Below are 25629 nucleotides of genomic sequence, written 5' to 3'. Positions count from 1 at the left end.
ACCCCAGCTTTAATTGCACCGCTCTCTTGTTCAATGATAAACTCTCTCTTAGTTGTTACTTTGGGGCTGTTTTCTCCGGTTGAGGATCCGATCCAGGTTATTCCACCCCAAATTCCCAGCATCGACTGACACAAGATTTGGGGCTGGGATGTGCAGCTCCTGCAGCACTCTGTGCTCTCGGGGCCACGGATTTGTCAGGGCTGTCTTCACTCAGCAGAGGAGCTGCTGGAGGTTTGAGTTTTGTGCTGCTGGTTCTCAGCAGCTCCCCTTCCTCCCTGGCCTCCTTCTGCTCTCAACACATCCAACGTTCTTCCAGCTGCTAAAAGTCTAAAAATGTCATTGCAGAGGGAGTGTTTTGGCCTGGTTCTGTTTGTTTACTCACCTTTCCCTAGAGGGAAGAATGGAAGCAGTGCTGGGTGGGGAATTGGTGTGGGCATTGAGCACGCAGCTCTGGGAAAGGTGGGACAGATCTGGGGAGTCATCCCTGGCCTGGGATGTGGTTTTTGTGTGCTTCTTCCTCCCAGCAGAGCCATTTGTGTTACAAAATGCACCTTTCAGTGGGGGAGAGAGAGGAAATCCATACAAAACCCAACCAGGTGAGCTGTACACTCCAGGTGTAGCTGCCAAAAGAATTGGGTAGGAGAGATCTGCCCTGGATATTGGGAAAGCATTTTGCATGGAGCAGAAACCAACATGAACTTCTCCCAAAGGATCCCAGAGCTTCAGACCAGGCCAAACCTCCCTGCTGGGGTTTTTCCACCCAAGGAGAGCAACAATCTGGTTTTTGTCTCATCACACAGTGAGAAATAACTGTGCAAGGCCAGGCTGGACAGGGCTCGGAGCAGCCTGGGATGGTGGAAGGGTTGAAGGGGTGGAATCCCAGAATCACGAGGTTGGAAGAGACCTCTGAGATCATCAAATCCCACCCATGCCCTGACACCACAACCAGACCATAGCACCAAGTGCCAAGTCCAGTCTTTTTTTAAACACATCCAGAGATGGTGATTCCACCTCCTCCCTAGGAAGACAATTCCACTATTTTATTATTCTTTCAGTGAATATATTCAGTGAATGAGATGGTTTTCAAGGTCCCTTCCAACCCAAACCAGTGTGGGCTCCTCTGAAATGTTAAACTCTGCCAGTTCTGCTATTCCACATCGATCCAGACCAAGGGAAACCCAGCCCAAGGATTTGGGCAGTGGTGTTGGAGACTGGGATCCACAGGCAGTGGTGTTGGAGACTGGGATCCACAGGCAGTGGTGTTGGATATTCCAGGATTGGGATCTGTGGATTAGGAACCATGGCCAGTGGTGTTGGACTCTGGGACTGGGATCCAGGCAGTGGTGTTGGACATTCCAGGATTGGGATCCAGGGCAGTGCTGTTGGACTCTCCAGGACTGGGATCCATGGACTGGGACCCAGGCAGTGGCGTTGGATATTCCAGGTCTGGGATCCATGGATTGGGACCCAGGGCAGTGCTGTTGGATATTCCAGGACTGGGATCTGGGTCAGTGCTGTTGGATATTCCAGGACTGGGATCCATGGACTGGGACCCAGGCAGTGCTGTTGGATATTCCAGGACTGGGATCCATGGATTGGGACCCAGGGCAGTGCTGTTGGATATTCCAGGACTGGGATCCATGGATTGGGACCCAGGGCAGTGCTGTTGGATATTCCAGGACTGGGATCCAGGGCAGTGCTGTTGGATATTCCAGGACTGGGATCCATGGATTGGGACCCAGGGCAGTGCTGTTGGATATTCCAGGACTGGGATCCATGGACTGGGATCCGGGTCAGTGCTGTTGGATATTCCAGGTCTGGGATCCATGGATTGGGACCCAGGGCAGTGCTGTTGGACTCTCCAGGACTGGGACCCAGGGCAGTGCTGTTGGATATTCCAGGACTGGGATCCAGGGGCTCCGGGGCAGGCAGGAGCAGATCCGGCGCCGCCGGGCGCTCGGGGATTTCTCCAGGTGCCAGCCCCATCGCACGCCTTGCCCACGCATGACACACGGGTTTTCAGGGAGGCACAGCGCTGCTTTCCCCATGACCTGAGCCCTTCCCGGTGCCGAGGGGGATTTCCTCCCTGAGTAACTCCCGGAATTCTCGGGAATGAGCAATCCGGGCTCGCTGGGAGCAAACCCCGGCGCTCTCCCCGGGCAGGATCCTGCAGGGACTTTTTCCTTTCCGGCATTCGGAACAATTTACATATTTCGAGTCTCATTTGGCTGCAAACGAGCTGGAAATGCCCCAGTGCTGCGAGCGCTCCAGCTCCCAGTTCATCACTTTTTTAAAGCCCCGTGTTGCGTAAATCCCGTCCCACCCAAGGGAGGTTCTGCTGCTCTCAGAAATGCTAAACTTCACGGGGGGAAAATCTGAATATTGTTCTGTCTACATCAGATAGATGTTCTCGCTTTCATGAGCAGCCACATGCTGATTTATGGCAACCTGCTATTTATTTATCAACATTTACATTGTGGATTTCTAAATTATTCTAATAACATCAGGCCAACAAGTTGGTCATGATGCTGCTCCTTTAAAGTCTTCCTTTGAACGTCTCTATAAATCAAGGCTGCTTTGATGTGAAATTGGAGATTTCATAAGCCTGCGTTTACTTTTGGGTTTCCAAAATCAGCTGAAGGGAAAACAAAACAAAAAAAAAAAAAAAACAACCAAAAAACAAACAGTACTTTGTATCTCATTAAAAAGAGTTTCTAGCGCATTAAACGCGATATTGTTTTAGGAAATAAGAACTAGAAAGAGCTGCAAAAGAAATTTGATTTTTTTTAATGACTGATAGTTGACTGCAACCATTCCACTTTTCTCCAGGCACTGAAATATGGCTGAAAACTTTCTCCTTTAGTGCTGTGTGAAACAGGCTCGTATTTTTTGGTTTTGTTTTTTTTTTTCCTTGTTTAAGCATTAAATGTACTTCCCATCATTCTCCATGGAGTACCTAGGAAGGAAAATCGATGGGAATTATGAAGTAACAAGGACAGCTGCAAATCTGTTTGCCACGGTCCTTTCTGTAAGTGACGTAACAGCAGGAAAACACGGATAAACGGGGTTACTGCCGCTCCAAAGGCAGGAATTTTAACTCTCCACTTCCACACTTTCCAAGGAATGCTCCACAATTCCAAGATCCGGGAGTTTGGCTCGGTGCAGCGCAGGAATGAGATGGCAGGAAAGAGAGGGTTGGGCTAATTACAAACATTCCTCCAGTGGGGTGGCGTTAATCCCGTTTTTTGGAACCCGGAGCGGAGCCCCGCGTCCATCCCCATCCCAGACAAAGGCGTTCCACACTCCCTGTCTGAGCCTTGCTCGGATGAGTAATTTCCCTCCTGTGTGTAAATCATTTCCGACGGGGCTGGGGCAGGTGAGGGGTGGCTCTGGTCCCACAAATCCCAGGAAAAGATCTGCTCCAGTGTGGCTGTAGGACACGTGAAAGCACGACACGAGCCACCTGCTATTTGCAAGGTAAAGAAGAAAATTTATTCTCCAACCCCACCTTTTATACTTTCCCAAAGGTGACATTGGATTGGAGAGTGAAGGTGCCACCTGTCCAAAGACATTGGACAAACCACCAGTACATCAACTTCCTCCACCCCCATAAAGGAAAGCAAAACAATATGTTGTTTGCAGAAATTGTGTGGGAAAGGTCTCCAACAGAATGTCAACTCAGAAGGCTTTAGGAATTCTTAAGAATCAGGGTGACACTCCAGCAGTCCCACAATTGCGCCTCGGCACCTGCACTAATTACCCGGGTAATTAAGCCAGGAGGATTCAGCCCGCCTGCCTCAGCGACAGTAACCCTGAGCCCAAAATTGGTTTTTGTCCTGGGGACGGCCGGGAGCGCCGGGCTGGGAGCGCTGCGGCACAAGGGTGGAAGGGGGTTTGGAACCGCAGGAGATCTGCAGCGAGGTTCCCCATCAAAGCCTGGATCCCTCCACAGAGCCTCCCCAGCGTCCCAGCTGCTCCTCTATCTCCACATCACCCTCAGCCTCTGCAGAGGGCTCGCCTGGGCTTCAGCAGCTCTTTGCACAAGGGCTCCTGGCCTCGGGGAACCCGGCTGGGCTACATGACTTCAAAGGATTTCCATGCGGCAGATCCCTGCTCCTGTCTTTGTTCTTCTCCCCGAGATGCCGGGAGCACCTCGCCAGACTCCAGAGGGAACAGGAATAACAGCAGGATCCCTCTGGGAAGGGCTGTGGGTGCTTCTTCACGGCCCTCCCCAGGAGAGGAACAGAGTTGTTCTTTCCATAAAGAGCCAGAAAAGTGGGAATTTCTGCACTAAATCATCAGGGAGGTTTTTTTTTCCCATCCCCATCGGGGTCGTATCATGGAATCTCAGACTGGTTTGGGTTGGAAGGATCTTAAAGCCCATCTCATCCCACTGTGCCAGGAGCTCCAGCCCCAGTGCCCAGCCTGGCCCTGGGCACTGCCAGGGATCCAGGGGCAGCCCCAGCTGCTCTGGGAATTCCATCCCAGGGAACAATTCCCAGTTCCCAATCTCCCATCCATCCCTGCCCTCTGGCAGTGGATCCATTCCCTGTGTCCTGTCCCTCCCTGCCTTGTCCCCAGCCCCTCTCCAGCTCTCCTGGAGCCCCTCCAGGCCCTGCCAGGTCATGGTAGGGTCACCCTGGACCCCCCAGCTCCTAAATCTGTCAAATTAGGTCATAAATTAGACCAAATTTTCTTCCTCTGCATAACAAGGGAGCACATTTGGTTAGGATGGGGTGACAGGGCAGCTGCCAAGCGGCTCCAGGAGCTGCTGTGCCCTTGGTGCCAACGTCACCACCCTGCCAGGACCCCTCTCCCGGGATTCCCACGCCTGGAACCAGAGCTCAGCAGAGGAATAAAGGTGGGGAGAAGCCCTGAGCAGCGAGGGTTCGGTGTGGGCAGCAGGAGGAGAGCTGGGACAGAACTTTCCCTCTGGTAATCAAGGAAATTCCCACCCACACGCACGGCTGGGAGGGAGCTGGGATTCCATGGAGCAGAGGATGCACGGAACAAGGTCACTGCTGGGAACCCAAGAATGATTCAATTCTGGGAGACTTCATCTGGTGCAGATGAGTTCTGTGGTTGCTTCAGAGCAGGGAAAACGGGGAAGCTCCACGTCATGCCAGGGCTGTTCCTCACACAAAGCTCCAGATGCTTCCAGACCAGCTGGGAATGTCAGCTGTGCCTTTGGATATGGAAAATGGCACCTGGGCTTGATCTTAGTGGTGTTATCTGCACTCCTCCCGTCAGTTAAAGGCGTTAATTGCATGGTCAGAGTTTGGGGTGGAGGGACAGGAGGCTGAGCATCTCCTGATTTTCTCCTTTTTAAGGGAAACCCCCCGGATTTGAGGTGAGCATCCCCTCCTCATCCCTACACTCCTGATTCCCATCTCTTGGCGACTTTATCAGCGCAAACTTCCTTTGGAAAAGGCACGGGGGCTGTCATTAATTACGGAAATTAATGAAAATAACAGCACCGCAGATGGGCATTACCGTAATTCCCGCGTGGCTGCGGGCGTTACCGTAATTGCAGGCGGCGCTCTCCAAAGCCCCATTCCCTGCGTTTGGAATTTTCTCCTCACCCCCTGCAATCTGTTTGTTTTCCGTTTAAGGCCGGGATTGCTCCAGGAGGGTTGCACATGGCATAAGGCACTGATCCCTGCAGGGCAATTCCCGGGAAGCAGCGCCGCTCCAGAGCGTCCTGGCATGAGGAAAAATCCCAAAAACCCGCCACGAGCAGTGGAGCATCCGGGGTGCCTCGGTGTTTTTGGAGAGGGGGCGTGTGGTAAAGTAAATCCTGCTTAGGTGCCAGCATCGTCGGGGTGACGAATCCCAAGAAACTGCAAATCCTGAGGGGATTCCCACAGCTCCAGGGAGCTCAGCTGGGTTTGATCCTCCCGGTCCTTCCAGGTTCTGCTGCCTGCAGGGAATGTTGCAGCATGTGCTGGGCTGCAGGAAATGCTGCAGGGCCTGCGGGGAGTGTTGCAGCACGTGCTGGGCTGCAGGAAATGCTGCAGGGCCTGCAGGGAGTGTTGCAGCACGTGCTGGGCTGCAGGGAATGTTGCAGGGCCTGCAGGGAGTGTTGCAGCACGTGCTGGGCTGCAGGGAGTGTTGCAGCACGTGCTGGGCTGCAGGGAGTGTTGCAGCACATGCTCCTGTGCCCCTCCTGCTCCTCTCCGAGCCTCTTCTGGGCACTTCCAAAAGGCTTTTGTCCCTCGTGGTTGGCAGGAGGTGGAGTGGGGACCCTGTGGGACAAAATCCAGGGCCCAGTGCTGTGGGAGGCGTTCCTGGGCAGCCAAAACGCTTCACATCCCAATCCTTCCTGTATCCCGTGGGATGCCAACCTCCACATCCCAATCCTTCCTGTATCCCGTGGGATGCCAACCTCCTCATTCCAATCCTTCCTGTATCCCGTGGGATGCCAACCTCCTCATCCCTCTCCTTCCTGTATCCCGTGGGATGCCAACCTCCTCATGCCAATCCTTCCTGTATCCCGTGGGATGCCAACCTCCTCATTCCAATCCTTCCTGTATCCCGTGGGATGCCAACCTCCTCATCCCTCTCCTTCCTGTATCCCGTGGGATGCCAACCTCCTCATCCCAATCCTTCCTGTATCCTGTGGGATGCCAACCTCCTCATCCCTCTGCTGTCCATACCCCGTGGGATGCCAACCTCCACATCCCTCTCCTTCCTGTATCCTCTGGGACAGGATTTAAGCTGTTTGACTTTCCTGCAGTGTGAGGTCTCACAGTGTGATGGTGTGAGTGGGACTGGGAAGGAATTCCAGGCTGGCACGGTGGACAGCCCTGGCACGGGTGCCCAGAGCAGCTGTGGCTGCCCCTGGATCCCTGGCAGTGCCCAAGGCCAGGCTGGACAGGGTTTGGAGCAATCTGGGACAGAGGGAGGTGTCTCTGCCATGGCAGGGGTGGCACTGGGTGGGTTTAAGGTTCTTTCCAACCCAAACCATTCCAGGATTCCGTTTCCCTGGCACTGGCAGGTTGCAGTGGGAGGGGACAGCAGGGACAGGGGTGGCATTGGTCCAGCAGGTCACTCCCCACCTTTGGGCTGCACAGGTGAAAGGGAGGTGCCATCAGCTTCCCACCTCTGCCTGTTTTGAATTTCAGGAGAGGAGCAGGTGGGTCACAGCTTCCTTTGCTGCACGTGGCCCAAGGTTGAGCTGGAATCCCACCTGGATGCTCTGGAGCCGTGCCTTGTCCAGCCTGGGCTCTCGGGGGGAGCAGGACCAGGATTTTGGGCAGTGCCCACGCCTCACGTGGGGCAGCCTCGTGCCACCATCCCAGGAGAGGCAGCTGGAGTCGGGAGAGGGTTTCACAGCAAAGCTGGCTCTTTTCTTTTGGGAATCCTGGCCCCTGGCGTGTGCTGTGTTCCCAGCACCATCACCAAGGACGTCCTGAGCAGGGCAGAGCTGCACCTCCCACTGACCCCAGCACGAGGGGATCTTCTTTGGGTTCCTCATAAAGGGATTGCTTGTCTGCTTGAAACAAAAGCTGCAGAACTGATTCAATATTGAAATCTGGATTGTGAATCACAGAGTGGTTGGGGCTGGGAAGGACCTTAAAGCTCATCTCGTTCCACCCCCTGCCTTGGGCAGGGACATGACAGATGCATTCTTTTAAGAATGAATGTATGAATTGATGAATTGCAGTTACAGATTTAAGGTGGTTATTTTTTGTGCCTCTCGTCTGAAGGGCATTTCAGTTTGTGAAGGGACATTTTGCTGCATTGCTGCATTTTGCCCTTTTGCCACAGAGGAGGAAAACCCCGATCGCACTGAAAATGTGAAAAACGCTTTTTAAAATCCAGCTGGGAATATTTTGAAAGTCTCTGTAGGGACCAGGACTCAAGCAAAGCAGGAATGGAGAGGAGACTGCTGCTTGCTTTCCCCCCCTTATTTCAATATTCCCGGAGCTTCCTCCATTTTAATTCTCCCATAAAACATGGCTGTGTTGGCGGAGTCAGCATCACTTCCCCGCTCCGCTGAGCCGCGCTCCTGCGGATCGGGGACCCCCTTCAGGAGCTGATCCCAAATCCCCCCAAATTCCCCCAAATTCCCCCCCCCCCCGCCCTTCCCGGCACGCGGCTGGATCCGTGCGGGTCCGTTCCGGTCCCTCTGCGCCTCCCCGGCTCTCATCCCGCATCCAGCCGCGGCGGGCGGAGGATGCTCGGGCTGGGATCCGCGGCCGCCGCTTCCCGCGGGATCCCCGCCTCGCATGGACGCTGAGTTTTGGGCATCGGGAAGCGCTCCTCTCCCGTCGGAGCCGCGATTTGCGCCGCTTTTCCAGGAGCTTTCCAAAATGCCTGAAGCCAATTATTTGTTATCTGTGTCTTGGGGTTACATTAAGGTGGGTTGAAGTCCTTGAAGGATTATTAATTAACGATTTGTTGTTGCTGTTTTTTTGCTTGGAGAAAGCCTCTGTGAGGAAACTATGCTTTAAAAATGCTGATTTTTGTGTGTTTTGGCTAATTGTGTGTGTAGTGTGCATGCAGAGTCCATGGATGTCTTTTTTTTTTTTTTTTTTTTTTTTTGGGAATTCGGTGTTGCAGGTTAAAATGATGCAGCAGTGAAAATGTTGGATTATAAAATCAGCAGGATCACAGCATGAATATCTAAGGGAATCATGCCCAAATCCCACATTTTGCTGTATGATATTCAGATTTAGGGCGTATTTCTCCTCTGGATATGCAGCTATTTAATACAAAACGGAGCAAATGTAGAAAATCCAGAACAAAAGGTGGTTTAGGGATGGGGAATGTCAACCCGAGATAAAAAATCTGAGGTTTATCTGAATCGTTCTCCCCTCGTTTGTGACTGTAACAATTAACGAGCATCTCTGGAGGAAAATTTATTCCGTGGGCTGAAAAGAAAGACCCAGCCACGGTGATGCCGAGCAGGGTGGAAATGAAACCATCTGGCAGCGACTCCATCCCGAATATCCCCGGGATTCTGCGGGCTGGGGGAGCCTCCCGTGCTACCGAGGCGTGGATTTGGGAGAGGATTCCATAAAAAAATGCCATTTTCCTGTGCTCTCCCCCTCACAGTTCAAGAGGATGCTGAACCGGGAGCTCACCCACCTGTCCGAGATGAGCCGCTCCGGCAACCAAGTGTCCGAGTACATCTCCAACACCTTCCTGGGTAAGGAACTGCTTTTTTGGGGCTGGGGAAGGGTGAAGGGAGGCTGATTGCCCCGTGCACAGCTCCCCTCTGTGGGTGTTCACTTCAATCTGTGGGTGTTCACTTCAATCTGCAGGTGTTCACTTCAATCTGTGGGTGTTCACTTCAATCTGCGGGTGTTCATAATCTGCGAGTGTTCACTTCAATCTGCGAGTGTTCACTTCAATCTGTGGGTGTTCACTTCAATCTGCGGGTGTTCATAATCTGTGGGTGTTCAATCTGTGGGTGTTCACTTCAATCTGCGGGTGTTCATAATCTGTGGGTGTTCACTTCAATCTGTGGGTGTTCATAATCTGTGGGTGTTCACTTCAATCTGTGGGTGTTCAATCTGCGGGTGTTCATAATCTGTGGGTTTTCACTTCAATCTGTGGGTGTTCATAATCTGTGGGTGTTCATAATCTGCGGGTGTTCACTTCAATCTGCAGGTGTTCACTTCAATCTGTGGGTTTTCACTTCAGTCTGTGGGTTTTCATAATCTGTGGGTGTTCATAATCTGTGGGTGTTCACTTCAATCTGTGGGTGTTCACTTCAATCTGCGGGTGTTCATAATCTGCAGGTGTTCATAATCTGCGGGTGTTCACTTCAATCTGAGGGTTTTCACTTCAATCTGTGGGTTTTCATAATCTGTGGGTGTTCAATCTGTGGGTTTTCACTTCAATCTGTGGGTGTTCACTTCAATCTGCGGGTGTTCACTTCAATCTGCGGGTGTTCACTTCAGTCGGCTGCGGGGAGGGGGAGATGCTGCTTGGGGAAGTGTAGCCCCAGAGGAATTCCTTCCCCAGCCTTGGGATGATTCCTGAGCTGTTTCTGGGAGGATTCCTGGGGCTGCAGGTGGTGGCTGCCTTATGCAATGCTGGGTTTTTGCCGTGACCTTATGGAAAGGACAAAGTCACCCAGGGCCAGCTGCCACCACTGCTGCCACCAGCTGCACCTTCCCTTGGAGATGGGGCTCAGATTGAATCACCCCCAATGAAAAAATGAATTTTCTCCATTGCTTTATGTAAATCTGCTCATTTTGCAACCAGAAGTCAGGAGAAAAAAAAAAAAAAAGACCGAATATTTTGCATTTCATTCATTCTGTAGGAGCTCACAGCTCCACGGACGTGAATGGAGCCTCTGTGTCAACGTTTGTTAGAATAAATTGGATTTGCTCAGGAAGCAGCTTCAGCATTTGTGACCATTTGCTTCTAAAATGAGGAGCCTCATATTTATGGACATCCCTGAATCCAGCAGCTCCAAAGGCTGAGTGCCCGTGGATGCTGGGGATTCATGCCCCCAGGCTGGAAGGGCCGGAATTTGTTCCCTGTGTGACACACAATTATTGCCATTAAGAGTTTTAAAGTGATTCCAATATCCAGCTGCAGCTGGAGCTGCTGCCTGCATTTAGGACACTGGACAGCATTAAAAATCCATGGAAGTTTGGAGCTGCTTTGTGGGGATGCATTGATTGTATTGCTCAGCTGAATCCCGAGCATGAATCCAAACAGGGAATTCAAGCAGGGAATTCAAAGAGGGAATTCAAGCAGGGCTGTGCACAGAGGGGCCAGTGCAGGGATTTGGCTGGTGGTCAGCTCTGGGCTTGTTTTAGTCACAGAATTCCAGACTGGTTTGGGTGGGGAGGGACCATAAGGATCACCCAATGCCACCCCTGCCCTGGCAGGGACACCTCCCACTGTCCCAGGTGCTCCAAACCCTCCAGCCTGGCCTTGGGCACTGCCAGGGATCCAGAGGCAAATTCTATCCCAGGGCCTCCCCATCCTCCCAGCCAGGAATTCCTTCCCAATATTCCACCTAAATTTACCTTCTTCCAGCTCCCAGCCATTCCCTGTGTCCTGTCCCTCCCTGCCCTGTCCCCAGCCCCTCTCCAGCTCTCCTGGAGCCCCTCCAGGCCCTGCAGGGGCTCTGAGCTCTCCCTGGATCCTTCTCCTCTCCAGGGGAACATTCCCAGGGGCTCTGAGCTCTCCCTGGATCCTTCTCCTCTCCAGGGGAACATTCCCAGGGGCTCTGAGCTCTCCCTGGATCCTTCTCCTCTCCAGGGGAACATTCCCAGGGGCTCTGAGCTCTCCCTGGATCCTTCTCCTCTCCAGGGGAACATTCCCAGGGGCTCTGAGCTCTCCCTGGATCCTTCTCCTCTCCAGGGGAACATTCCCAGGGGCTCTGAGCTCTCCCTGGATCCTTCTCCTCTCCAGGGGAACATTCCCAGGGGCTCTGAGCTCTCCCTGGATCCTTCTCCTCTCCAGGGAGCCCCCCCAGCTCTCCCAGCCTGGCTCCAGAGGGGCTCCAGCCCTGCAGCAGCTCCGGGGGTTCCTCTGGGCTCTCTCCAGCAGCTCCAGGTGTGAATTCCTGCTGTTCCCAAGCTCGGGCAGCTCCGTGTGCCCTGGCAGGGCTGGCAATGCTCTGTCCATTCCCGTGCCCGGTGACAGTGACATCCCCGTGTGAGGCCACTCAGGGCTGGCACTGCTGAGGGGTTCAGGCTCTCCAGACTGCAGCCTGGCTGCTCATCCTCAAAAAAAAAAAAAACGAGGGAAGCTTTTGAAAGGATCATCAGTTGTTTCAGGAAGTCGTGCTGGTACGGGTAACTAATTTTATGAATTAGTTTTTTCCTTCCTAAAATTTAATTAAATTAAATGGACGCCCAAAATAACAGGAGCCTGCACGTGAGAAGGTTGAACAAACAAAGAAAAAGAAGCGAGTGAGGAGGACACTCATTTATCTCCAAAGCTGGGGATAGTTCAGAGATATTAAAGCCAGACTGAGGGACTTCATTCAGCCTTTTGATTTTATCAGGGCAGGGAGGGACAGGACGCAGGGAATGGCTTCCACTGCCACAGGGCAGGGATGCATGGGAGACTGGGAATTGGGAATCGTTCCCTGTGGAGGGGATGAGGCCCTGGCACAGGTGCCCAACACCCCTGGCAGTGCCAAGGCCAGGCTGGAGCACCCTGGGACAGTGGCAGTGTCCCTGCCGTGGCAGGGGATGGAACCAGATGATCTTTAAGCTTCCTCCCATCCCATTTATTCTGTAATTCCGTGCTGAAATGGGCCGGGAAGGCTCCGGGCAGGGCCAGAGGGTCCAGCCCTGCCTTCCCAGCAAGGACAGGGCTGGGGAGGGCAGGGAGGAGCAGCAGAGGTTCCCCAGCACACCCGAGGGGCACTGCCACCCCCTGGGCACCCTGGTGCCACCAAGCAGGGACTTCTGCTCCCGAGTGGCCATTTGGTGCTGCCTTGGTCACTGCTAAGGAGATTATGGAGGGGAAAGTCCTTCGGTGGCTCAGCAAAATGCAGGGAACACCCTCTGGTGTCAGCCCGGCCGTGCTGTGAATGATGACTCCTTTGCTAATTGCTGCTGCTTGGGGTTTCAGAGGGGTTTGATTAAACCCAGGCAAAAGCAGCTCCTGCCTGGAAGCCTCTGGAGGTCCTCAAGGTGTTCAGAGGTTGTGGTAAAATCCATGAGAAATGGCAGGGGTGGAAGTCGTGAGCCGCTGGGACTGTGCTTGAAGAACTCAGCTGTAGGGCAGTGAACACCACGTGGATTTGAGATGTATTTGTTTGCTAAACACGTCTGCCAAGCAGCCAGGTTTGGGCCTCTTCGTGTGCATAAAGCTGTGATTTTCCCTGAGAATGGCAACGGGCATTTAGCCTGTGCTTTGGATGCTATTCCATACAAATTTCTAAAGGAAAAATCTTTAATGGATCAGTGACACCCATTTGTTACTGGTTTTAAGAGCAGGGGATATTCACTCTAAAAAGTGAAAATATGGAGAATAAATGTGGTTTTACCTTATTCAGGAAAAAAAAATTGTTATTGAACGTATCTTTTCTTTTCCTGCAAATAAGGAATAAAATTAATTGGGATTTATCCCCGAGGAGAACCTGCTGCATTTCAGGCATGGAAAATCACAGAATCTTTAGGTTGGAGATGATGGGGTCCAACCATTCCCAGCATCATCCGTGTCCCCAGGTGCCACATCCATGCCCAGAGAGACATTCCTGGCCATGCCCAGCGTCCCCAAACCACACAGTGGCTGCAAGAGAGCAAAACCAGAGCTTTTGTAACTGCTTTTTTAAATTCAATTTTGGATCCCAAAATCAGCAGAACCCCCGGGTTTGAAGTGGGGAGCAGAGGCTGCAGCTGGAGGGCAGATTTTGGGGGATGTGCTGAGAGCTCACGCGGTGCTGACTCATGTCCCCCTGCTCTGTTCCAGACAAGCAGAACGATGTGGAGATCCCTTCTCCCACCCAGAAGGACAGGGAGAAGAAGAAAAAGCAGCAGCTCATGACACAGATCAGTGGGGTGAAGAAGCTGATGCACAGCTCGAGCTTAAACAACACCAGCATCTCACGGTTTGGGGTGAAGACAGAAAAGGAAGATCACCTGGCCAAGGTAGGAGAGATTCCTGCTCTTCTGGGAGGATCTGGAAGCTGGGAATGGATTTTCCCCCCTTGGAATCGGTATCCCTGAAGTGATGTGCCCATTAGAAATGCTGTAATTAGCCTTAAGAGTGTATTTCACATTTAAAAATATATGAAAATAGCCCTAAAATGAAAGAAAAAAGGTGCTGAAGGCTGAGGAGAGCAATTATGGAACACAAAGCCAGCCCTTCACAGTTACTCTGTGCTCATGCAGCTCACACATTCAGCACTTACATAATTACAATAACCATTACATTTGCATGTTTGTCAACTTTTGGGGCAAATGCAGAGTTGCCTGGACAAACCATTTCCAACCATTATTTTTTGGTGCTCTCCAAAGGAGCTGGAAGACCTGAATAAGTGGGGCCTCAACATCTTCAACGTGGCCAGGTATTCCCACAACCGGCCGCTGACCTGCATCATGTACGCCATATTCCAGGTGTGTGTTCCTGCAGTGCAGCTTCCCTGCTGCTCCCAGGGGAATTCCCGTGCCCAGTTCCCCTCTGCTCCCCTGCCTGGGCTGGCTCTCAGCCGGGTGTTTCTGCTCTGCCCCCTCAGGAGAGGGATCTGCTGAAGACCTTCAAGATCTCGTCGGACACGTTCGTGACCTACATGATGACCCTGGAGGACCACTACCACTCGGACGTGGCCTACCACAACAGCCTGCACGCTGCTGACGTGGCCCAGTCCACCCACGTGCTGCTCTCCACCCCTGCCCTGGATGTGAGTGCCCTGCTTGCCTTGGCTTTCAGCGTGGGGTGGGCACCCGTGGCTCTTCCGAGCGCTCCCATCGTTGGGAAACCTCAGCGTGAGGGATCTGTGTTCCACCTTCTCCTTTCTGCAGCGCCAAAAAACCCACTGAGACAGCACAATTTGCTGCCCTCAATCAGCCTGCCCGCTGCTGAGAGGTAAAACCCCTCTGACAGGCTCCTCTTGCTCCATCCTAGGCCGTCTTCACGGATCTGGAAATCCTCGCTGCCATTTTCGCGGCTGCAATCCATGACGTGGATCACCCCGGGGTCTCCAATCAGTTCCTGATTAACACAAGTGAGTTTTGTTCTGAATCCCTCAGAGTTTCACCCTGAAAGCAATGAGAATGCTTTTTAGGTGCCACCAGTGACAACTTGCAGGCTGTGCTGCCCTCTCCAAACTCGGTGCAGTACAGGAGTGAGGCATTTTGGGCTCAAGCAGGAATTAAAATGCAATCCCTGACAAAGGGAACCGTTGTAGCACAATTTGCAAAGTCAATATTTACTACTTGCTAACACATAATAACTCTGCCAGCCCTGAGTGCAAACTTTACCATTAAGATAAGAGAAATAATCCTACTGCTGTTGACAACCAGAAAGCCAAATATCGGCCTTCGTGTTGTGCTCTGCCACAGGCTCAGCGCAGATTCCAAAATGTGGGGATTGTTGTGTTTTGGGGAGGATTTTTTACAGGATTCTGCTGCCAGTGACTTGTAACTGAGTCAACTGAGCATTATTTTGTCACTGGGACTGAGCAAAGGCTGGGGCTGGCGCTCATGGAGTTAAAAAGAATCCCAGAATCCTAAAATCATCCAGTATTCCATGGGCAGGGACGCCTTCCCCAGGACCAGACTGCTCCAAACCCCATCCAGCCTGGCCCTGAACCCTTCCAGGGATGAGAAAAGAAACTTTCCCCCACAAAAACCTTTCAGTGCCCAGAACAAGGCTCCTCTTGGCCGTTGGAAACCTCAGATTTCCCAGCCTGGAGTCCCACATTTGGTGTTCCTTGCCCAGATTCCGAGCTGGCCCTGATGTACAACGACGAGTCCGTGCTGGAGAACCACCACCTGGCCGTGGGCTTCAAGCTGCTCCAGGAGGAGCACTGTGACATCTTCCAGAACCTGACCAAGAAGCAGCGCCAGACCCTCAGGAAGATGGTGATCGACATGGTATGGCCACTCCCTCCTCCTCTTCTGAACCAAAAATGGTCATTTTTTGTGCCTTCCCCTCCTGAAATCCTGTTTTTTTTCCCCATTCTGGAAAGGTGTTGGCCACTGATATGTCCAAGCACATGAGTCTGTTGGCTGATCTGAAGACTATGGTGGAAACAAAGAAGGTGACCAGTTCAGGAGTTCTCCTTCTGGACAACTACACGGACAGAATACAGGTGAGGCAGCCAAATTCCCTGGATTTGGGGTGTTTTGGCCAGGATGAAGGAGCCACACTCCTGGTTTTGCTGTGGCTTTGAAATTAATCATACAGAGAAACTGAATTCTCAGCAGTCATTTCCTTCTGCACTAAAAAGAACCATGAGGTGGTCCCATATTTTTTAGGTGCTATTATTTAGGTGTTAACCCAGAATTAGGGCTTTTTTAACACCTGGAAATGCAAACATGCCACATTCTGAGGTCAGTTTTTGAGAGCTCCTAAATTCCCTTGCTGCTTTCTCCCATTGTTTCTGCTGTTACAACACTGCAAGAATTTCATTGGGAACTTGCTGGAATTCCTGCTGGACAGTCTGTTCCCTCAGTAATTGAATCCTTGGTTTGCAGAAGTGCCCAGGAAGTGCTGGAGCAGGATGAGACACATCCTGCTCTGCTCTCTGCTTTGGTGACCTCTCTGCTTTGGGAAAACTCTATATTTTTTATATCAAACCCTCTAGTGCTGCCTAAATCCTTGTGGCCACTTAGTCAGGCCCGTTCTGTGCCTGTGTGGAGGGGATGTTACTCATTCCATGGAGTGGGAGTATTTCACCTCTTTCCCCGAGAGCATGGAAGTGCATTTGGAATGTTGGGAAGCAGCTGGATCCCCAACCAAACCTGTGTGAAGCCACTGACACTTCCACAACTGCTCCAGGTGTGAGGCTTGGGCCGTGTGAGCACTTTGGGGCTGGGGCAGCTGAGCTCAGCCGTGGAGATGGAATCACAGAATTCCTGACTGGTTTGGGTTTGGAGCGACTTTAAATTCATTCCATCCCACCCAACACCTCCCACTGTTCCAGGAGCTCCAAGCCCTGTCCAGCCTGGCTTTGGACATTCCAGGGATCCAGGGGCAGCCAAAGCTGCTCTGGGAATTCTATTCCAGGGACTCCCCACCCTCACAGCCAGGAATTCCTTCCCAATATGCACCTAAATTGATCTTTTTTCAGCTCCCAGCCATTCCCTGTGTCCTGTCCCTCCCTGCCTTGTCCCAGTCCTTCTCCAGGCCCTGCCAGGGGCTCTGAGCTCTCCCTGGATCCTTCTCCTCTCCAGGGGAACATTCCCAGGGGCTCTGAGCTCTCCCTGGATCCTTCTCCTCTCCAGGGGAACATTCCCAGGGGCTCTGAGCTCTCCCTGGATCCTTCTCCTCTCCAGGGGAACATTCCCAGGGGCTCTGAGCTCTCCCTGGATCCTTCTCCTCTCCAGGGGAACATTCCCAGGGGCTCTGAGCTCTCCCTGGATCCTTCTCCTCTCCAGGGGAACATTCCCAGGGGCTCTGAGCTCTCCCTGGATCCTTCTCCTCTCCAGGGGAACATTCCCAGGGGCTCTGAGCTCTCCCTGGATCCTTCTCCTCTCCAGGGAGCCCCCCCAGCTCTCCCAGCCTGGCTCCAGAGGGGCTCCAGTCCTGCAGCAGCCCCGGGGGTTCCTCTGGGCTCTCTGCAGCAGCTCCAGCTCTTTCACGTGCTGCCCCACAACATTTCTGATGTTTTTATGGTCTGTTTCATAATCAGAGAATCTTCTGGTGCAACGTTCTGCAGATCCATCTCCAAAGGCTGCTCTTCTTGCAGCTGATCTTACGAGCTCCCTGGTGGATGTAATTGCAGGTTCTCCGGAACATGGTGCACTGTGCAGACCTGAGCAACCCCACCAAGTCTCTGGAGCTGTACCGCCAGTGGACGGACAGGATCATGGAGGAGTTCTTCCAGCAGGGAGACAAGGAGAGGGAGAGAGGCATGGAGATCAGCCCCATGTGTGACAAACACACGGCCTCGGTGGAGAAATCCCAGGTAATTGGGCCTGAGCTGCAGCTCTTGGCGTTTCAGAGCAGGGCTGGAACTCGGCTGCTCCTGCAGCACCACCAGGAGAGGAGGCAGGGCTCGGAGCGTGGCTGCTGATCCACCCTGACATCCAGCTGTGCCTGGGGCTCTCACAGCCTGGGGAGGCCCTTCCAGCTCCTCTGCATCCCCCTGGCACCTCCTCGTGCCCCAGTTTCCAGAGGGAGTTGGATCCTTTTGTTCCCCGGGCTGGAAAGGGCAGTTCTGCTCTGCCCACCCTGCCCTCGCTCCCTCCTCAGCCCACCGGGGTTGTGCCCACTGATCTGCAGCACTGGGAGCTTCTCCCACCTGAGATGCCCCTCAGGACCCTGCCAAGCCCTGCCTGTCACTCGTTATCCAGGACAATCCTGCAGTGCACATGTCCAGTTGAACCAGAGGCTTTTGGAGCTGCCCTGTGCAGGGTGAATCCCAGAAATATTCATTTATGTCCCTGCAAAACTTAAAAGGAGCTGCATTTGCCTCTGGTTTTTTGGGATGAACTGGCTCATCCCTAGTTCTGATTCATACAATGGTTTCAAGGTCAGATTTTGTTCTGACCTGCGTAGCACAGGCCATAAAATTTCGCCTGGATAATCTGGAATGAAACCAGGAATTTATTGTTTGTCCAAACAGATTCCAGCCTTTATATAATGCTGTCTTGGTTGTTGTTTTTGAATGACTTCAGCAAGTCATCACTGAGGTTTTTCAGCTTGAATAAGTAACAAAATTGATGATAATTATTTCCAAATGTCCTCTTGGGCTCGGCCAAGTGCTTTCAAAATTATTCACTCAACCGCGTGGTGATTTCGTTGGAAAAATCTGTCGGATTTCTTAACCTAACAAGAAATGAATCCTTCAGCCAGGCTTGCCCATGTGCTCCACATGTGAGCTCCAATTCATTCTTTGCTTCACATCTGCACTTCCCAGAGGCTTTAAAATGCCATTTTTGCCGTGCAGAAAAGACAAGAATTGTGCAAAATGTCCATCATGAAATGGCAAAGGAGAGAGGGAGGTGGCGTGTCCGTGCTGGAGGTTTCCAAATGCCATTTTTGCTGTGCAGAAAAGACAGGAATTGCTCAAAATGTCCATGGTGGAATGGCAAAGGAGAAAGGGAAGCGGTGTGTCCGTGCTGGAGGGAAACAAGGAGTGGATTAGAAAATAATATGCAAATATTTCAAAGCTTGAGATGCCCTCTCAATATTTTAGGATCAGCACTGAGCCATGCAGCCAATTATTGCATGATTTGGGATGATTTTAAAGGAGCAGTGACCCGAAACAATGATTTTAAAGAAACGCTGATTAACGAGCGCTGATTGTCACCCATCGGCGCCGTGGAGCATTGGAACATTTTGGGTTCCAACCACCCCAAAGTCTCTTTTTCCCAGCGCAGCAGGAACTTTTCACCACCTTTCCCTGGAGCTGCCTGCCCAGCCCGTTCCAATTGGACACTATTGACATCCTGTTGTGTCTGGGCTGCAATTCCCAAAGCAAACATCTGCGCCCGGCTCGGGGAGAGGCTGTTCCCCGCCCCGCACGAAGCCGTGGGCCGGGCACAACAATTCCAGTGCCCTTGATGGCTCTGAGCTCTCCTGGATCCTTCTCCTCTCCAGGGGAACATTCCCAGGGGCTCTGAGCTCTCCTGGATCCTTCTCCTCTCCAGGGGAACATTCCCAGGGGCTCTGAGCTCTCCCTGGATCCTTCTCCTCTCCAGGGGAACATTCCCAGGGGCTCTGAGCTCTCCCTGGATCCTTCTCCTCTCCAGGGGAACATTCCCAGGGGCTCTGAGCTCTCCCTGGATCCTTCTCCTCTCCAGGGGAACATTCCCAGGGGCTCTGAGCTCTCCCTGGATCCTTCTCCTCTCCAGGGAGCCCCCCCAGCTCTCCCAGCCTGGCTCCAGAGGGGCTCCAGCCCTGCAGCAGCCCCGGGGGTTCCTCTGGGCTCCGCATGCTCCTGATGTTGGCCCTGCAGGTGGGGCCTCACCTGAGCAGGGCAGAGGAGCAGGATTCCCCCTCTCCTTTTTTGCTGCCCACACTGGGGGGGTCAGTCCAGTCCCCTGAATTTCCTTCTGGCTCCTGCTTTTAGTGACACTTCAGCCAAGGTTTGATTTTGGGCGATTCATCAGCCCAACCCAGCAGCTCTGGCTGTCAGACAATTGTGTCTGCATCAGGCTGTGCTGGTTTGGAGGTTTGCTCCTGCTATTTTCCTTGTAAAAGGAATGTAATGTGAACTTTTCAGACATGCACCTTTTGCAGGTTATTCCCTTGCCCTAAGTGTGTGTGTCCCTCTGTTTTCCAGGTGGGATTCATCGACTACATCGTCCACCCGCTCTGGGAGACGTGGGCTGACCTGGTGCAGCCCGACGCCCAGGACATCCTGGACACTCTGGAGGACAACAGGAACTGGTACCAGAGCATGATACCTCAGAGCCCATCCCCTCCCCTGGAGGAGCGGGGCCAGGACTGCCAGGGCCTCATGGAGAAGTTCCAGTTTGAACTGACGCTGGAGGAGGAGGATTCGGACGGGCCCGAGAAGGACGGCGAGAACCTCGGCTACTTCAGCAATACAGAGACGCTCTGCGTGGCCCAGCCCGGGGAGGAGGAGCCCCAGAGGGAGGCCACCATCGAGATTGTGACAGAAGACACATCTCCTGTGGACACATAATGGCCTGGCCCCGCGGGAGTGGCTTTGAAACACTTGCGGAGCTTGCGATCGGCCTCCGACAGCCTCTGCAGCCGGGGCTGAGCCTCTGCCACGGGGCTGGCAGATCCTCCAGCTGCTTGAGATTGGAGTCAGGGTTACAGATGGGGTAGGGAATGTTGCTCAGGAAATGCACGGGTGATTTGCCTTGTGGTTTGAGCCTGGTCAGCCGAGAGCACCGCGTTGTCCCAGAGCTGGCTTGGGTCGGGCCGAGGCGGCGCTGACACACAACTGAGAGATTTTATACTGTTAGTTTTGGAGTTTATACCAGTTAGACTGATAGAAACTACTGATCAATAACTCATATCCAACCTGTCCACCTGTCTGCAGACCTGTGTGCCTTCTTTGTAAACACTTTCATGTCTTTTCAAGAGTCTCTTAATTCAACACACGGAGCTTGGTAGTTCAAAAGCGACACAAGGTGTTCCGGAAGCGACGGCTACTTTTTGGATTCTTCCTGTTACCAGAAGCAGTCTTCCTTTTTTTTCGTGGGCAATACCTGTCATTTTATTGCAGTCAATCACTTTGACAGACTGAACAGAAGGGGAAACCCTCTGCTTTGCATTACTGCACCTTCAGTGTGTTCTTAATCCCCCCGGTGACCCGCTGGGAGTCGCGCGGTGCCATCGTGCACCGTTCCCTCGCTGGGAACAGCGGGAATTCTTTTCCTCCCGGGGTTTGGGTTTGTGGGGAGCAGGACAGAGGGCAGGTTTTTTTTTTTTCCCCTGGCACAGCTCAGTCCATCCCTGAGTAAGCGTGGCAAGGCAGTGTGTGACACGCCTTCCCCCTCGGCAGCTCCCTGGAATTTGCACGCTCGGATATTTGTGTTCCTCTGGCCTCTCGTCCACGTTCCCTAGGTTTAGGTCCACCATCCTCCTCCTCCTCCTCCTGCACTGCCTCGAGCTCTACCACCTCCATTACTGTTTATAACAGTGTATTTATTACCTACTGTACATACTGTAATGTTTTGTAAGTTATTAATTTATATGAATTAGCATCGCCTGTCGGCGGCGATGTTAATGGGGTAGAAAACTCGGAATAAGAGTTGCCTTTTTTTCTTGTAACCTTTTGTATTGCATAAAGTCCAAGAACCTGAACATAGCTGAAGAGACAGACACAACCCAGGAAGGGCATTCGGGTGGCAGCCGCCCGTGGGGAGGGGACACCGCATCCCAGGGCAGCGAATTTGGGAATTTGCCAGGAACACGGAGAGAGGGAACCGAACAAAGAGCTCCCCACGCCCGGGCTGGCTGTTCAATGTCACCATGTTCCAACTTCTGAACAACCCAATGTGAATCTCTATGACAAAAAAAGAAAAAAAATAATGTGAACTGATGTAATAATTGTGCTGTGAAACTTCCTCTGACAAAGCTTGTCCGGCATCGTGAGCGGTGTCAATCTCAGTTTGTAAAATATGTTTCAAGCTTTTTGGTCCAACTCGTGACTAATTAGTTCATGACAATAGCACAGTTGTGCATGATCAATGGGTTTGTTTGTCTGTTGAACACTGCATTGTTCCAGGTGGTTATTTTATTGTTCCCCAAAGTTTCACACTATGTATGTTATAGTATTCTATATTGTGTTCAGACGCATTCTTAAGAGATTTTTATATGAAGTGAATAAATGAAAGCATGGCCCAGCCTGCGGCTCTTCAGGGGGTTTTTGTCTACAAGGCAGCGTGGGCCGTGTCACCACAGCTCAGGGGACAGAAAATGGGACCCCCAAACCCAGAATTCCCCTGTGTCTCCATCCCAGAACCCTCCTAGGGCCAAAACCCAGAACCCTGATGTGGCCAAAACACAAACCCCTCTGGTGGCTGAAATCCAGAACCTTCCTTTGGCCAAAATCCAAAACCTCCCACAGCTGAGAACACTCCTGGAGCCAAAACCCCAAACCCTCCAATGGCTGAAACCCAAAGCCTCCTCTGCCCTAAACCCAGAACCTCCCATGGCTCAATCCCAGAACCTTCCTACAGCCTAAACTCAGAACCCTTCTGTGGCCAAAATGCAAAATCCTCCTGTGGCTGAAACCCAGAACCTCCGACGTCCTAAACCCCAAACCTCCAATGTCCAATGTCCCAGAACCTTCAATGTCTGAAACCCAGAACCTCCCATGGCTGAAGTCCAGACCCTCCAACGTCCTAAACCCAAAATCTCCAGTGTCCTAAACCCAGAACCTCCAACATCCTAAACCCAGAACCTTCAATGTCTGAAACCCAGAACCTCCAATGTCCTAAACCCAGAACCTCCAATGTCCTAAACCCAGAACCTCCAATATCAAATGTCCCAGAATCTTCCATGTCCTAAACCCAGACCCTCCCATGTCCTAAACCCAGAATCTCCAATGTCCTAAACAGAATGTCCCATTTCTAAACCCAGAATCTGCCATGACCTAAGCCCAGAACCTTCTGTGGCTGAAGTCCAGAACCTCCCATGTCTAAACCCAGAACCTCCCATGTCTAAACCCAGAACCTCCCATGTAAAAACCCAAAATCTCCCATGTCTAAACCCAAAATCTCCCATGTCTAAACCCAGAATCTCCCATGTCTAAATGCAGAATCTCCAATGTAAAAACCCAAAATCTCCCATGTCTAAACCCAGAACCTCCCATGTCCCAACCCAGAATCTCCCATGTCCCAACCCAGAACCTCCCATGTCCCAACCCAAAATCTCCCATGTCTAAACCCAGAACCTCCCATGTCCCAACCCAGAATCTCCCATGTCCCAACCCAGACCCTCCCATGTCCCAACCCAGAATCTCCCATGTCCCAACCCAGAATCTCCCATGTCCCAACCCAGAATCTCCCATGTCTAAACCCAGAATCTCCCATGTCCCAACCCAGAACCTCCCATGTGTAAACCCAGAATCTCCAATGTCTAAACCCAGAATCTCCCATGTCTAGACCCAGAATCTTCCATGTCCTAAACCCAGAATCTCCCATGTCCCAACCCAGAATCTCCCATGTCCCAACCCAGAATCTCCCATGTAAAAACCCAAAGTCTCCCATGTCTAAACCCAGACCCTCCCATGTCCCAGCCCAGACCCTCCCATGTCTAACCCCAGAATTCCCACGGCATCCGCAGCGGCTCCATCGCCGCTGGCCCGGCGGGGCCGTTCCTCCGGCCGGGGCAGAGGAGCGCTCGGGCGGCTCGGCCGCCCCCCGGCACGCCCGGTCCCTCGTCCTTCCTGCGGTGCCAGCGGAGGCGACAGGAAGGCGAGCGCAGACGGGAAGCGGTGGCCGCGCACGGCCCGGCCCGCGGGAGCTTTCATGTCCCGGCCTGACCCAAACCAAGCGACTTTCCAGTAAAAAACATCCTGTGCCAGGGCAGGAGAGCGGCTCCGGCGGTGTCCCTGCGCCGCTCCGCTGCCTTTCCCTGGTGGAGCGACGGGAAACACGCGTGGATCTCCTGCTGCATTCCCACCCAGCCGCCTCCTGTCCATCCCTGCTGGCCCAGCAGAAGGGGCTTCAGCCCCTGGATCCCGCGGGATTTTCAACCTCTGCAACTCCTTGGTGGAAATTCCTTGGTAGAAACCCCTTGAAGGGCCAGTAGTGATTTGATTTTCCCGGTGGATTAGCAGAATCCCAGAATGGGGTTGGGTTGGAAGGACTTTAAATCCCACCCATCCCACCCCTGCCCTGGCAGGGACACCTCCCACTGTCCCAGGAGCTCCAGCCCCAGTGTCCAGCCTGGCCTGGGGCACTCCAGGGATCCAGGGACAGCCACAGCTGCTCTGGGAATTCCATCCCAGCCCTGCCCAACTTCCCAGGGAACAATTCCTTATCAATACCCCAACTAAATCTCTCCCCTTTTAATTTAAACCATCCCCTTCACCCCAACTCATCCTTCCCACATCCCTGGGCTGGGGGAGCCGAGTCCTGCCCGCGGCTCCCGGGGATGTGCGGGGATGTGCGGGGATGTGCGGGGATGTGCGGGGATGTGCGGGGATGTGCAGGGATGTGCGGGGATGTGCGGGGATGGTTGGGCTGGAACAGCAGCGGCACTTCTGGGGAACCACTGAACCGGGAGGGAGCAGCGGCGCTGCGGCTGCGGGCGGAGCACCCACGGGGCTCAGGGTGGGTGCCCGGGGTGCTCTGCCCGCGCCCCCTCTCCCCCAGGCCGTGCTCTCGTCATTCCCGTCCCTCCCATGACCTGGTTCTGCCAGGCAGCTCCCCCGGGATCCCGCAGCTCCGAGCCGCCCCATCCCCGCAGCAGCAGCCGGGAGAACGCGCCAGCGGGCGCTCAGCGCAGAACCAGCCCGGAGCCTTCTGCTCTCCCTGGTTTGAGGGTGGAAACCCCCGACCAGGTGCTGGGAGCGTCGCTGGCTCAGAGCCCTCCGTTCTGTGGCACACAGGGACAGGCGAACGGAAGATTTCGGGGTGTGATGGAAAGCAAGACCCTTCCCCCCTCATCCTTTGGTATATAATCCATCACCCCTGAGACACGTAACCCCTCCTAACTCAGTAGTTTTCCACTCCACACTAACCCTAGAGACCCTACCTTCTTCCCTTGAGGTAGCAAAGCCCCTGTAGACTATTTAACCTCACGAGATAAGGTAATAACGCCATTTGAGCATCCACCACGTTGGAATCTGTGCGTGTCTGTGGCCCCAGTGGCCGGGCGAGGCCGGGCTGCCGTGCTGTCCCTGGAACCAGGTCGCCTTTTCTTCTCATCTGAAGGCAGCACGTTCCTCAGGGGATGAGGGTTCCCCTGGCGCTGCTCTCCGCGCTGACATCCAGAGCTGCCGTGGGGCTCGCACGGGTTCCTCCCGTGGCAGGGGAGCAGGGATGTGGCGCTCCCCTCCCTGGGGTCTCTCCCCTCTTTGGGGGCCGCTCCCATCCCTGGGGGTTTCTCCCATCCCTGGGGTCTCTCCCCTCCCTGGGGTCTCTCCCATCCCTGGGGTCTCTCCCATCCCTGGGGGTCTCTCCCATCCCTCGGGTCTCTCCCATCCCTGGGGTCTCTCCCATCCCTGGGGTCTCTCCCATCCCTGGGGGTCTCTCCCCTCCCTGGGGGTCTCTCCCATCCCTGGGGTCTCTCCCATCCCTGGGGTCTCTCCCCTCCCTTGGGTCTCTCCCATCCCTGGGGGTCTCTCCCCTCCCTGGGGGTCTCTCCCCTCCCTGGGGTCTCTCCCATCCCTGGGGTCTCTCCCATCCCTGGGGTCTCTCCCCTCCCTGGGGTCTCTCCCATCCCTGGGGGTTTCTCCCATCCCTCGGGTCTCTCCCATCCCTGGGGGTCTCTCCCCTCTTTGGGGGCCACTCCCATCCCTGGGGTCTCTCCCATCCCTGGGGTCTCTCCCCTCCCTGGGGTCTCTCCCATCCCTGGGGGTCTCTCCCATCCCTGGGGGTC

The 25629-nt window shown here is 53.5% G+C and overlaps 1 protein-coding gene across 2 annotated transcripts in view; it reads left to right on the top strand.

The window, feature by feature from the left end:
- Window positions 1–21923, top strand: part of PDE4B (phosphodiesterase 4B) — a 140498-nt gene extending 118575 nt beyond the window's left edge. For both annotated transcript variants that reach the window (XM_021535580.4, XM_021535581.3), the window contains exons 7-15: window positions 9061–9154; window positions 13399–13577; window positions 13947–14045; window positions 14165–14329; window positions 14554–14653; window positions 15370–15524; window positions 15620–15742; window positions 17378–17560; window positions 19883–21923. In XM_021535580.4, coding sequence (XP_021391255.1) covers window positions 9061–9154; window positions 13399–13577; window positions 13947–14045; window positions 14165–14329; window positions 14554–14653; window positions 15370–15524; window positions 15620–15742; window positions 17378–17560; window positions 19883–20248 — 1464 coding nt within the window. In that variant the 3' untranslated portion in view covers window positions 20249–21923. The remainder of the gene's footprint in view (window positions 1–9060; window positions 9155–13398; window positions 13578–13946; window positions 14046–14164; window positions 14330–14553; window positions 14654–15369; window positions 15525–15619; window positions 15743–17377; window positions 17561–19882) is intronic.
- The last annotated feature ends 3706 nt before the right edge of the window (window positions 21924–25629 follow it).

This window comes from Lonchura striata, chromosome 8, assembly GCF_050655825.1.
Source record: "Lonchura striata isolate lonStrDom1 chromosome 8, ASM5065582v1, whole genome shotgun sequence".
Lineage (NCBI taxonomy): Eukaryota > Metazoa > Chordata > Aves > Passeriformes > Estrildidae > Lonchura > Lonchura striata.
Note: the sequence above shows the minus strand (reverse complement) of the source record. Positions and strands in the feature narration are given on the sequence as shown.